Raw genomic sequence first — 14,214 nt, 5'->3', positions numbered from 1 at the left:
TATAGCCATCTGTAAAAATGCTATTCAACTAAACAGCAACAAATTATCATTCATCGATTCATGCAGACTTTAAGTGAGTACATCATTTCCAACCGTTGTAGTTTTTGGAGTGGTAATTCCCTTGGATTATCGATGATGGTTTGATGAACACATATTTAAAATAGGGAGAACTAGAGCCCCCGTAAATGATAGATCCGATAAGATAATCATATCGGAGCTGTCACGAGATAAGGGTTTATGATGCTAGTGCGGGGAATACGTCGAGATACACAATAGTAATAACACAACAATATATGCTCATGTGATATTTCGTAGTACTTTGTTGTATAGAGATAGGCAAAACAACTATAGCCACAGTTTCCCCGCCCGTAAACAATATCAGAGAAGAAAAAAACTGGATATTTGAGCAATTCTAGTATTATATTCACATCTGTTACTGTGCTATTATTATCTATACTCGTATTTATAATGGTTTCGTCTACATTATAGTACTTTAGTACAGTTTACGTTATAGCCGCCTGCGTACATGGTACTTAAAACAGTCATACTTTGCGGTATATATTATTTTGCTCATATATATATATATATATATATATATACTATTTATTGAACATAATTATTTAAATAAGTCAGAAGTACTTGAGTCAACTAAACTAGTCAGATTATAATATATATAAAGTAGTAATTGTAGCGTATAGTAAGAATTGATCTAATTTTAATTTCCCGGTGGCATTTGTATTTTTCTTATTTAAGGACTAGAAATTTTACCGTAAGGCAGATTTATACATACGAACATATAGAAAAAAAATTATATAAACTGTAAAATAAGAGACGATGACACAAAATCAACTGAGGAAAGAGGCAACAACACTGAGGGACAAATGGATTCGATAAAAAAAAAGTGATTGATCCTAACAAATATTTTCATACAAATGTAGAAGAATGTCGCCACGAGGCTGCATTTCTCTTCACTACTAGGACTATTAGTTGAGTAGTACGGGAACACCTGATTGAATATCAGAACATACGAAGATAGTCCGTACTTACAAAAAATACCTGGTAGTTGTTACATGGTTGTTCATAGAAGCGGCAAAAGAAAATTTCATTAGCAGTTGAATGGTTGACTAACTGATGATCAGTGTGTCATGCGGATTACCGTGAAAATTCCAACGAGCTGTTTATCTGTCTGTCTAATGTAAATGAGTACAGAATGCCTACCGCGGGTGGTTGTGTGTGAGTGTGTGTATGTATGTGTGTGTTTGTGTGCATGGGTGTGTGTATATGTGAGTGTGCGTGCGTGCGTGCATGTGTGCTGTAGCTCACAGCCGGCTGCATAGACTGACTGTCGCAGAAACGCAAACCCTATTTATACGTAACGACGCACGTAAAAATAAGTAAAAGGGGTGAACTTTGGTAACAAATATTCGCTACGTGATACTACGAGCTTTCCAATGGTTTGCTACAAACCTTTGTGGATCTGTTTGTATTTTGTTTATTTACCCAGAAAAAAAGGGGTGCTCGGCATTCAGAGATTATATTCTCGTTTTCGCTGGCTTTCTTTAAAGAACATTAAAAATCACTAGCCCTTATCGATGGATAACTATAATGCTCTATAAGAGAGGTAATGATTCAATGTTGTGAAAATAAGGATTTGTTATTAACTTTTGAAACGCCGTTCACTGTATCAACAACCATACGCTATACACTTCATAAGGAAGAAGATATTAATAAGAAATCAGCAGACACCTATAGACGAAAGAACTATTTGTAAACCAATTCACTGTACGCTGAATGCAGGAGTAAAAAAATTGCTTTTATTTATGTAGTTCAACAGCTAATAAATATCTACGTCTACAGGTACAGACACAATACTTACTATTTATTCTATCAGGCATAAACGGAACTAGAGAAGACGCTAGCTTTGGCGCTAGGATAAACATGTTCATCACGGTGGGGATGCCGAGAGAACAGAAAAACACACATAACCGCGTTTATAATAAATATATATTATTGTCACCAAAAATTATTAGTGTTTTATGTTTACCTATGCTCGTGACTGGCTCAGATTGATAGATAGACGTGTGAGCTGGTTCCCTGGCTGGCGCTATCAGTTCGAGAAGGTGAAAAAATCAGATGGGAAAAAAGGGACCAAAAGGAAATAATGTCAATCTTTTAGAAAAGGCTTCATCCATTCCTTCGAAGATTCTTAGATAAGGTGTACAGCCGCATGAGATTAATGTACGTGAGGTGGCGAAAATCGGCCAAGTCTTCCAGGGGTCCAGGGAACGCACTGCTTAAATGCCAGGGTGGCATTTTCATCAACAACGTTCAACGTCGTTAGCTCGAAGAGCTTGGCGAGATTCTTGCATACGCCGATCACAGTTTCGTATCAATGGAAAATGTCTCCAGTAGAGGCGACCTTCTAAAATCGTAAATACTTTATCATGTAAATACAAGCATACAATACACTCCGAGTTCACTTATAAAACGAAATTTGCTACACTAGCGAGTCAGCAAAAATTGAAAAGAAAGCCCCATAGAAATAATGATCAAAAATAACTATTGCTGACGTTCGAGCCATAGTGCCAGCAATGCTTACCCTATACTTCAATTTCTTTGACGTTTTAATCTACACGGTTGCAGGATGAGCGAAGACGGATCGAAGTTGATGGGTGCGCTGAAGGCCGCCGGTGGTGCCGCGGGGGAAGGGGGTCAACTCGTTGGATTCGAAATCACAACGGGCAGCGGCCAAGCTACGGGCGCAGCACAGCCGAATAACGCTATCGCACAAGCGATGGCCGCAGCAGAACAGGACACGGAGGCGGAGGCGACCGGCGGTGGAACCACCCAGCAGCTGGTGATTCACGCCGCCGATGGTGGCGAGGTCACTAGTGAACAGGTGGCGGCAGCCGGAGGCCAGTTTCTCGTTACGACGACCCTACATGTGTGCGCCATTTGCGGCAAGGCGTATACACAAAAGGACGGCCTAGACGAGCATATGCAGACCCACGCCTCCAGGCTGTACAGCTGCAGCTTGTGTGGCGCCATCTTCATCGACAAGTCCCATCTCGACGTGCACATGCGCAGCCATTACGCCCAACAAGGTACGATTTTGAACGATTACGTACATACCTGTAAAGACTGGTACAATAGTTTAAAATAACACTTTATAATAGGCGAACAATACAAGCAACGAAATTAAAAATAATTCTTGGAAACTATTTAACAGTTAAGGAGATATTTAGAAACGATTCCCTAATTGTTTTTATGGTTATGAATCTTGTTAGTAAAACTAGGACAGCAGGGGAATCGAAATAACAAGTGTTGGGATGTGTGTGTTGTACGGTGGGATGGAACAGATCGGTTCGAGTTGATTAACTGATTGACTAACGCCTGAAAGAAATAATAGGCCCATAATTGGCGACTAACAAATCAATCAACCTATTCTGAAAATCTTATAAATGCTGCTACTATTTTGGATGACATGGACAATGAATGGATATTGGCAATGTTCATGTCTGTGTCGGATGCTCGGTTGTGACACGGGGGCGCAATAATCACCCGTGCGTATGTGTGCGTCGTCATTGGCTGCTCACTGCCGCGATATCTCTGTGTCACACACACGGCCGCGTGTGCGAACTCGTATTTGTGACACATCAGGTAAGCCGGAGACTAATCAGACGGTAACGATAGCCGAGGAGACGGCTGCGGAGGTTTCAGCGCAACCAGCAGCGGTCGCGGCAACTCAGCCAGCGGGCGCAGGGGGTGCGGGAACCGGGAAAAGTAAAAAGCGGCCCTTCGTCTGCTCCGAATGTGGAAAGGCGTTCCGGCGACGCGAGCACGTCGAGCGGCACATGCGAATGCACACTGGCGAACGCAACTTCGTGTGTACCTCTTGTGGCAAGACCTTCTCACAGAAGGTTCATCTTGAGAATCACCTGCGTATTCACACGGGCGAGCGCCCGTACACCTGCCAGGTGTGCGGTAAATCGTTCCGCCGTAAGGAGCACATCAGCCGCCACATGAAAACTCACACCGGAGAGCGGCCCTTCGCGTGTTCCATGTGCCCAAGGACATTCTCGCAACGCGCACATCTTCTCAACCATGCGACAATCCACTCGGGTGAAAGGCCCTACGCCTGCGGATCCTGTGGAAAGACGTTCCGACTGAAGGACCATGCCGAGCGACACGTCAAGACCCACCTCCAACAGCAACAACAACAGTTGCAGCAGCAACAACAGCAGCAGCAACAACAACAACAACAACAACAGACGACAACAATGCAAATTGTCGAGGTGCAGAGCGCGGAAGATGCCGCGGCCGATCAGGCACAGGGCGCTGTCATCGAGGTCCAGGACGGACAGATCATCACAACGACGACGCCACAGACCGTGGCGACATCCGTTGCACAACAACAACAACAACAACAACAACAACAACAACAGACACAGGAAATTCAGGCGCAGCAACAACAACAGCAGCAACAAGCGGACCCAAATCATACGAATTCGCTGCTCAGCGAGGCAGCCCAGCAGGCTGAGATACCTCAGGTTGATGAGGACGAGACCCAGCTGGAGACGCCGCTGATGGTTCACGACGCGACGGGAGTAGCGACCGTGCACGATGTTCAAATGGGCGTGCATGTTCAGATGGCAGCTGCAGTTTCAACGACCGCGCAACTGCAGGCCGTACCGGTAGTGCAGGCCGTCCAGACTATACACGACGCCCAACCAGTGACCGGCGTTGAGGAGGGTCTCGAAACCCTGCAACCCGTCGCGCCCGTACAGCAGTTACAGACGGTCCAGCAGGCCCTTCCCCCAGAGGAGCAAGGTAGGCTGCAACAGCGAACAACAATAGCAACAAGAACAACAAAAAAGCGTCAGCATCAAACAAACAAAAAAACGTCAGCTCGACTGCCACTCCTCTGCCCACCCTAGTCTACGCCCACATTAGCCGATCTTCATCGGCGATCCCCCAACGCCATTGCATCCTGCACTGCCATATCATGGTCACCTACAACCTATACGGACGATATGCGTCTTAGTCTGAATGTCTTGTATTTGATTGGGTGTTTGCTCAAACGAAGCTCAGTTGTCAATGGTAGATTTTTTTTGGTACCTGTTTCATTTTCGTTCACTGCATTACTTCGCGGTGCTTGGGCTCGTTCTTGTTGTTGGACTGGATATTCTGCTGATAAAGCTATCTACTTCTACTACCGCTGCTTTTACTCGGCACAAATAATCATTTTGTTCAGTCAAAGTCTAAGCGACGCGCGCGGACCTTTTCATGTTTTTACTTTACACGGTTTTTGGTTCATAGTTCACGTTTCAGCATCGCCCGACATTAATTATTTTTTGGTGTTTTTGTCGCTCCTCCGCTCCAGGGAGCTCTACGTAGACCCCCTTTCTACCACCAATAAATTCGTTGTGCTCGTTCTAAACATGCACATGTGATTGCCACTGCATAACGTTTTGCACGTCGCCTATCGTTGTGGTTCTCATTTTGTTACGGTTTTGTTTCTCTCTTGTACAACACGTATTTTCGTTGCGCTTCATTTTGTAACAAAATAAATAGTCATTTGTTGTATGGTTTTTGCTACAGAGACTCATTTATTTTGGTTGGAATATCAAATCATTAATGCTTGACGTATATGACAATACTTGTTATGTCATTTTAGATTTAATAGCTAGGTAGGTTAAGGTAAAAATGTTATTTTTCTAGGTAGCTTACTTAAGCCACAATTTTTCTCAGATGAATGATGTTTTTGTACGCTTATAACATGCAAATCCACGTAATAATAATGTAATTCTAATAATATTCGGCTGTGAACATCAATTAGAGATTTCATTCATAATATTTTGCCTTTATTTGCGTGTACAATTTGGCATAAAGTACACTGCGTCAAAAAAGGACATCGTCCGCTGATAGTATTAATAACACATTTTTAGCAGCATATTTAGCTCTCTGAGGATCTGATTTATTCTCGTAATCCTGTCGAAGTGGACCCGTTTGGTCAAATCGAGATTGCCTCTGACGCATCGCACATCACTCAAGTTCAATATCCTCTCTTTCACACTGACACCGGGTTGCCAACCGATCGCCAAATGCAAGCTGTTGTGCTCGTTCGCGCCACAGCAAGCTTTGAATCAAAAAAGATGTTTTGCGCGCCACCTAGTGGGCGAGGCTGGTAATGACCTGTTGTTTTATATACCGCGTGCTCTGTGTATTTTTCTCACTCACATGGTGTTGGCTGGCTGGCGAGGATCGGTCAACGAGCGAGAGACGAACGGAGAGCGAAAAAACCTCCCTCTCGTCCGTGGTAGTGCAATTCAGGCTGGCTGGTTTGCTAGGCACACAGGCAGTATTTTCCGCTCACAAGAGAGGAGTTCCCAATATTTTTGTTGCTTCTGCAGAATCGAAAGGGGTGCGCATTTGAGTGAGGGAATTCCAGCCGAAGTGTCACACGGCTCGGCGTTCACTCTCCAGTGTTTTCGTTACGGCCTCTTTCCGCCCCGTCTCCTCTGTATGTCTAGCTATCGCTCCTCGTGATTATCTTCTCCTGTTCAACAGACAGTTGAGTGTTTGAACTGTCAGTGACAACTGATTCGTTATCGGTTATTGGATCGGAGTGCCCCCACGTGCGCTGGTTCTGCTTATTCGAGTGTGTGAGTGTAAGTCAGTGCTGCTCGTTGCTGGGCTATTGATGACTTTTTCATTGACCATCGCTGCTGATTGATTCAATGGTGTTGTGAGCTATTGTTGACAAATCACTCAGTCTTTTCCCGCCGAGGCTGGCGGAAAAGTAAGGCGGTCAGTTGACTCTACACGAGTCACAGTCTACCGCCAATCGATGCTCAATCCGCAAGTTTGGTGGACTACCCCTGGGGGGCTAGTGCCGATGCAGACTGTTGCACAGGAACAGTCGCAGTTTATGTCATCACCGGATATTAAAGTTGAGGGTGCTAATCCGCTGGCATTTCATAATTACTATAACCATCAGAACCGCGATCAAATGGCGCTTCCACAAAGGACTTCACCGACAGGTCGGTCAGCCGCTCCGTTGGAAATTTCGTTACTATATTATTCATTGTTTCTCTTTGATTCTGGCTTTGGTGTTACAAACCAGGAAAAAAACTTAGAAGAACTAAGGCGATTATTATTCTGAAATCAGATAGATTTCTGCTGATGGCATCATGTTATTGTTAAGCGGGAAAACTGGTGCACCTTGCCACTGTTATACTTCTTAAGATCCTATACAGAATGTACTACTAAGAGCACTATCTGTCTTTGTTCACGCATTTTTCAAAGCTTAATTTGAAACATCGTCGGTTATAGTACTGCTGCCTGTTTGTCATAGAGCAAACGCATTCAAAATGGCTCGTCTGTAGAATGATGTTCGAAGCTAACTCTGATATTTGAGATGCTAGATGACGCTTTATGCTAATCATCGATTTTTTCAAAACAAACACTCGATATGATATCCTTCTTCAAAATTTGTATTTCGTAATTGAGCAAAAATGTTTTAATAATGACGTTTTAGTCACAGACTTTGCTTACAATCGCATTGTGGGTCAATTAAATGTGTAGCTTATTTTAAGTCTGCTTAGTTTATATCTACCGAAATAATTGAGTTTGTTAGTTAGCCCTAACTCTGTTGACTCACAATATAGCGCTAGACTAATTAATAAATTGTTTAAAATCGATTTAATTGGTTCCACTGAATATGTTGATGTATTTTTCAGCGTCGGTGCTTGTTATTTTAGTAGTTAATGTGCTTCTATTTAAGGACTATTATTGACAAATAATGTACCTTCCGTCTGTATTTATCTCGAAAACATTAGAAACCATCAATCTATACCATGACGTAATTAGCGCGATTTCTATTTTTTATCTTAACCCCTATCTTTTTGACACTGATCTCTATCGTCCCCGACCGTACTGATGCCCATTTTAAATTGATGATGCAGGTGGAGGAGATAAGATGGTTGTTGTTGAAGATAGCAAAGAACAGCTACGCAACCAGGTCGCTACAACCACGCAGCTGATACAAGGAGCCAACGGACAGATGATCCAGGTGCAGGTGCCCGCTAACAACAATAACAACAACAATAATAATAATACAACAACGAAGCAACAGACGACAGCAGGTGGCCAAGTTGTCGTTACATCCGAACAACAGCAACATCAGCAGGTTGTTGAAGAATCATCTGTCGTTACTAGCCAACATCAGCAACAACAAGTGGTCACGCAAGTGGTAACTCAATCAAGTACAACAGCGCCTACGGCGAGCACTACGACAGATCACAGTATTCACAGGTGATTAAGTTTCATTCGAATTAGTGATGATTATGAAAAATGCCATAGCATCTAACGGGTTGCAGTTTGCTGGTCCTGTTAACGGACCTAGCGTCTGTCAGGTTTGCACTTATACTTATCTACATCATAGCTCACTCACTGATATAAGTCTAATATGGAGAGTTTTGGATATAAACTTGGTAAAATATACATAGTAACACAATTTTTTGTCATATGATATGTATCCTGTGTTATTTACTGAATATATTGAATTACACGGATATGCGTTCTTTGCTAAGATAACTAAACCATTCAGGACCCACGAATTAATTGAACCCTTTTAATGCATGTAACCAATCCGCTTCTTTGGGGGGTAGCATGGGGTTCAGCAGGTTAACGAATTCGGTCTCCTGCTACTCAGTACTTTAGATGTATTCACACTCCATCATTTATCATAGTTTTGTAGTAACGCATACGTTAAATACTTTTTGCTTTTGATTCTTATTGAATTGTAGGTGTCCATTATGTCCGTACGTGACAACAAGTGTAAACGACTTTTGCAAGCACGTAGTGTTACATGCAGAGGCCCGAAGCGACCCCGAGCCCGCCCAAGAACCGGCTTCGGTCACGATCCAACCGGCAGTAACACAGGTTACATCCGCTGCCGATAAACCCCAAATCACGATCGTAGCCTCAAGCGGAAACGCGCCAGGCCAAACTATCACGCAGTTTACCACAAATGGACAACCCCAGCAGCCGCAACCAACGACCCAATACAGATGTGGTAGGTCAACGAATGGTTTAATTTATTATTAATATTATTATTATCAAGGTTCACAAGGTTTATAGTCGAATGAGCAAACGCCTTACATGATCTTGTAGTCTGTGATATATATATGACATAATCTTGTGACTTTGTGTAAGATCCTACTCAGTCTAAAAAGCCGAGTAAACTAGGTCACGTAGTAGCTTCTTTGGTCATCTGTGTGTATTTAGTTGTTCAGGTAAATAAACGACATAAAAAAAATTAACCGAAATCTGAATCAGATCTGTAACAGTTCTTCGTTATACATAAAATGCTTAGCTGTATTAAGGTGGTTCTTTTTTCGTTCTGTTCAAACTACAATTACTTCTGTAAATTTAATAAGTAGATAGTTTCTCAAAATAATAATTTTAAATTGGAACACTAATACTTAGGTAATATATTGGGGGGAGAACAGTTCTGGGGGAAAATAAAAATGCTGGCTATATTTTTGGCAAAGCGGAAATGTTTTCATATGAAAATTCTGTTCAGAAGTTTAGAGATTTAGGTCTACCTACGGTTTATACAAGTAGTAATAGCTTAATACACATTATTACATGGGAATCCCACTTTCTTATGTCACAACATCAGTATGCGACCAATGTTTTTCTTTTTTTTGCCCACATAGTTTGTTCCACTTCAATGTATTCAATCTATTTGTTCTCTATCTAGGTGTGTGCGGTGAATTGTTTACGGACAATGGCGTCTTGCAGAATCACCTGCGAAGCCATCAAGAGACGACGACTCGACTATTCAGCTGTTCATTGTGCGGGGTAGTGTATGCCAACAGGCAACAGCTGGAAACGCATATGCAGACACACATGAGCCAACAGGCCGCCGCTCCCACAGGAACTGTCACACTGCAAACGGCAGCAGCAGTGGCAGCTGCCGCAGCGGCCCAACAAACAACAAATGTTGGTGGGGGTCAACCCGCGCAAGCAGCAGCGGCAGCGGGTGGCCAAGTGGCCGGCGGAGGACAAGCCGCCGCTCTCAACGGTGAAACGAGGGTAAGTATCAATAGACGGAGGACCACAGAACGGCAACAACAAACTAGATACTACCCGCTCTACCTAGCCGATTAATGATCCTAAACGCTCTCTCTACCATGTCCTTCTGGAACGAGCAAACGTACGAGCACACGCATTTTTTGTGTGATCTGAACCAATTTTTTACTGACAGCGTTTGTTGGCGCTTAGCATATTTAATTGAAGGTAGAAGATTGTTTTCTCGTTTTTCTTTCACCGGCGTTGACATGGTGTTGATCGTCGAGGATTAGACGGTTAGGGAGATCAAGGATCGTTGATAAAATATTATGATTAACACAGAAAATAAGAATTGAAAAAGATTGCTTCGTTGCCGAGTAAGCTTCGTGGATAAAGCATTGTCATTTCGAGTTCCTCTCGAGGGATTCGACAAAACTGTGCATGTGTTAATCAGTAGTACAAGCGGTAGATATATCGGTCTGGCAAACCCAAAGTGGGATGTTTAGACTTACCGTGACGATTCACGATAAGCGCGGAGGTCGCTGGTAATACACCCCCGCAGTACGACCCATTTTACGTTTGTAGCGGTGAAGATCAGTGTGGACTACTCCCAACTGCGGTGCTTCAGATATATATGTATCAAGAAGGAAATTAACTTATGTATATAATTAAAAACAGATGTTAGAGGCGAATATTATTTGATGAATATAAGTAACTAGGCAAAAGTACATAAAGTAACGAATTGTGGGTATGCTAAGATGGGGTGGTTTTCTTTCTAAACTAAGTGTGATTCAGTTACGTGTGCACGCATATGTGAAGTTTGCTTACAAGATCAAGGATCTAAAGAATACGGCTGTGTTATGTTGATTTATGCCGCTGCTAGCAGTAGTCCACCCGTCTGATCTGTGTTGCGTACGGTTAGAAGGGGGCGTGCTGGGGGGGATTTAGTTATGCTGTTTTTATATCTACGTATTGCTTTCGGTGTCAAGTTGAAAGGGCTTGCATGCGATGGAATCATGGCGGTCGGTTTTTATTCGCTGTGCGTCGTTCAATGGACGGTCACGATCATGGTTATTGTTACTTTTGTGCAATATCAGCGCATTGTTTGGCACTTCTTCGAGTTGCTGTTGGGTTGGAATACTGGTTGATTGGCTGCTTCGATCAATATGATTGATCTCGCTTGTAGATCCATTTGATCGAATAAAAAAGGGGGCGGCTTCGTGACAGGCATCACCTCCTCACCTGTTGATTGTCTGCGATGGACTGGACTGCGGTGCGACCTTGAAAATTCTTATTTCATTCTTGGACATATTCTATCTCTTTGCTTTATTTTGATAACAACTTCAAACCCAATTTTATCTCAACCCTTTCTCGACATTCTTATCTATAAGTTTTTGACTCTGGCGACCTTTAATAATCTACTCTTAAAAGAAAATTAATTTGAAAAAAGTTTCCTTTTGGGCAAGATACCTCTATCAGTCATTTTCTTAAGTGCCTTCATTTTTTGCTCTGTGTTGATTCGTTTGCTTTATTCATTCAGAGTTGTAAATTCGTTCTCAAATCGCGGTGTCTCGTTTCTGTTTTGATTAGTTCTCTTGATTCTTCATTCATTGTTTCTATTCATTTGGCCTTACATGGGCTAAGAGGGGTTGCCATATTTTTGTGTTTGGTTTTGTTTTGTTGTGTTTGTTGTGTCTCTTCGCAGCAAGTCCTTATCCAGACTGCGGGCGGGGGCTGGATCATGAAGCAGGAGCCTTCAACAACGGGGGCTCCTTTAACAGGGGGCCTACCAACCCTGCCAAACTCTCTATCGGGCTCCCTTCCGGCCGGGGTGACGGTGGGTCCTGTGCCCGTGGGACCCGTAGCCGTGGGGGCCAGTGCCAGTGGCCAAGTGTCTGTAGGCGGCGACGCCATGAGTCCATCGAAGCCCAAAGAAAGACCATATCCATGTGCGACATGTGGTAAGACGTTTTGTCAGAAGGCCCATTTGGAGAACCACCTCCGGATTCACACCGGGGAGCGGCCGTTCGCCTGCTCCATGTGCGGGAAGGCATTCAGGCGCAAGGAGCACATCGGACGTCATATGCGAATCCATACCGGCGAACGGCCCTTCTGCTGCACCCATTGTGGCAAGCGTTTCTCGCAAAAGGTTAGTAGTTTTTTTCAGGTTCTATATATCTATGAGCGGTAATTTTACAAGCATTTATCTTACCTACTTCCTGAAACACTGCACAGTATTACTGAGCGCAGATGTACGATATTTCTAAGCAGTCTCTTCTTTCGATAAGGGAAATATTCTGTCGATGATTTAATGGTTTTTCCTTTGTTCTTGCTGCTATCATATCAGGTCCATCTGGAGTCACACATTCGTATCCACACCGGAGAGCGGCCTTTCTCATGTTCGGCGTGCGGCAAGACGTTCACCCGAAAAGAGCACATCGAGAGGCACATCAAGACACACACAGGTGAACGCATGTTTGTTTGTTCTCAGTGCGGAAAGAGCTTCAATCAAAAGGCTCATCTCGAGTCCCACATGAGAACACATACGGGAGAAAGACCGTATACATGCGGCTCTTGTGGGAAGACCTTCCGACAGCGCGTGCAACTCGAGAGACACGCGAGGACCCATGTCGCTACAGGTGAGTGCGTACGGTTATGTTTCGCGGTATATTATGGCACTTATTGCTCAATTGGAAAGATATACAACGCTGTGAAAAAAAAAAAGGTACAGTTGATAAATGAAGTTGGAGCCAAAGTTCTTAGTAATGTAAGTTTTTTTTTCTATAATATACAATCAGATAGAGATGTTCTTCTATTCCATTTTTCATATCGCTTTTTCGTTTACTTATAATGCGTAACCTCTCGCAGGCACTGAGGGTATCCTGACGACGGCCGGAGGGCAGCAGGTATTGACGGTGGCAGCGGTTCCAGGCCAGCAGGTGGCCTTTGTGGCCGACCCCAACCTCATACAGCAGCTGCAGTCCGCAGACGGCCATACTACCATAACCATCCCCGCCTGCACCTTATGTGGTAAGGCATTCTGTAACCATATGGACGCGCAGCAAAAACAGCTCATTGCCGCCGCTGCCGCACAGGGCGCCACCGTGCAGGTACGTTAAGATCTATTGAAAATTAATTTTTCTACATTTTTCATTTTTTTTCCATACATTCTTTTTTTTGGTTTATTTTATGTAACCTGTTTCTATATACGCCAGCGAAGCAACAAATTCCCACTGGAAAGGGTATATAAATACTGTATGTAATAAGCTATTTTTTTTAACTAATTCAATGGTTTTATTTGTCGCTATTTCATACTATTCATTCGATTTATGCCCGTTAAGTGATTGCAAGGCTTTCAAACTAAAAAACGGGTAGGTCAATTAGCAAAAAGTAATGTATACTTTATTTTTTATCACATTGTTTATATGCAGGTTTTGACCGCTCCAGGACAGCATTTAGTCCAAGAGGGCGGTCAGCTTCAGGTGGTGGAGGCGGCGGTTGTGGGTGGAGTGGCCGGGGTCGGTGCTATCGGGGCAATAGCCGAGGGCACACAAGACGCTGTAGCACAGGCGGTAGCGCAGGCGACGGGGCTCGAACAGCACGAGGTTTCTGTGCAGGGCATGTCCGTGCAGGAGCAGGTTGACAAGGCCATCAGTAACGCCGTTGCCTGAGGTCTACCAGCGGGACTTCTTTAAAGATGCCCGCATGCCTGTAACTGCGTGCGTGCGTCGCCCAACGTTTTTCTCTGCCTCGTACACCATCTGCCCGAACGAAGTAGCGCATAACAAGGAAAGTAGGCCTAACACCTTACTAGCGACAATACCTGTTCGACAACCATCAATCGATACAAATATGTATTGAGAACCGACACAATGTTGAACATAAAGAAGAAAACAACGGTTACGGCCAGCATGAAAACATGAAGTCAGGATACCGGAACGTGGTGTTGGACTGGAAGGTAGATAAAGGCAAAGAAGATGACAAAAATTTTGAAAAATTTATGACTCAAAATTCAGCTACATTATTATTAGTATCGAAAATACGAACAGCTACTGACACCACAGAAGTGCGTTCAAGTATAGGCAATGACTGGGCTCTTTGAGGGCGGGATTACGTGACAGCGACAGTTTGCAG

General features: G+C 43.6%; 1 protein-coding gene across 1 annotated transcript in view; it reads left to right on the top strand.

The window, feature by feature from the left end:
* Window positions 1-14,067, top strand: part of LOC111263700 (uncharacterized) — a 19,389-nt gene extending 5,322 nt beyond the window's left edge. Inside the window, exons 5-15 of the mRNA XM_086969774.1 lie at window positions 2,644-3,104; window positions 3,661-4,936; window positions 5,087-5,100; window positions 6,765-7,043; window positions 7,968-8,316; window positions 8,811-9,079; window positions 9,770-10,104; window positions 11,786-12,229; window positions 12,428-12,719; window positions 12,949-13,190; window positions 13,512-14,067. Coding sequence (XP_086825900.1) covers window positions 2,644-3,104; window positions 3,661-4,936; window positions 5,087-5,100; window positions 6,765-7,043; window positions 7,968-8,316; window positions 8,811-9,079; window positions 9,770-10,104; window positions 11,786-12,229; window positions 12,428-12,719; window positions 12,949-13,190; window positions 13,512-13,751 — 4,201 coding nt within the window. The 3' untranslated portion in view covers window positions 13,752-14,067. The remainder of the gene's footprint in view (window positions 1-2,643; window positions 3,105-3,660; window positions 4,937-5,086; window positions 5,101-6,764; window positions 7,044-7,967; window positions 8,317-8,810; window positions 9,080-9,769; window positions 10,105-11,785; window positions 12,230-12,427; window positions 12,720-12,948; window positions 13,191-13,511) is intronic.
* The last annotated feature ends 147 nt before the right edge of the window (window positions 14,068-14,214 follow it).

This window comes from Varroa jacobsoni, unplaced genomic scaffold, assembly GCF_002532875.2.
Source record: "Varroa jacobsoni isolate VJ856 unplaced genomic scaffold, vjacob_1.0 scaffold_84, whole genome shotgun sequence".
In the NCBI taxonomy this organism is placed as follows: domain Eukaryota; kingdom Metazoa; phylum Arthropoda; class Arachnida; order Mesostigmata; family Varroidae; genus Varroa; species Varroa jacobsoni.
The sequence above is the reverse complement of the archived record's forward strand: the minus strand, read 5'-3'. Positions and strand labels throughout refer to the sequence as shown.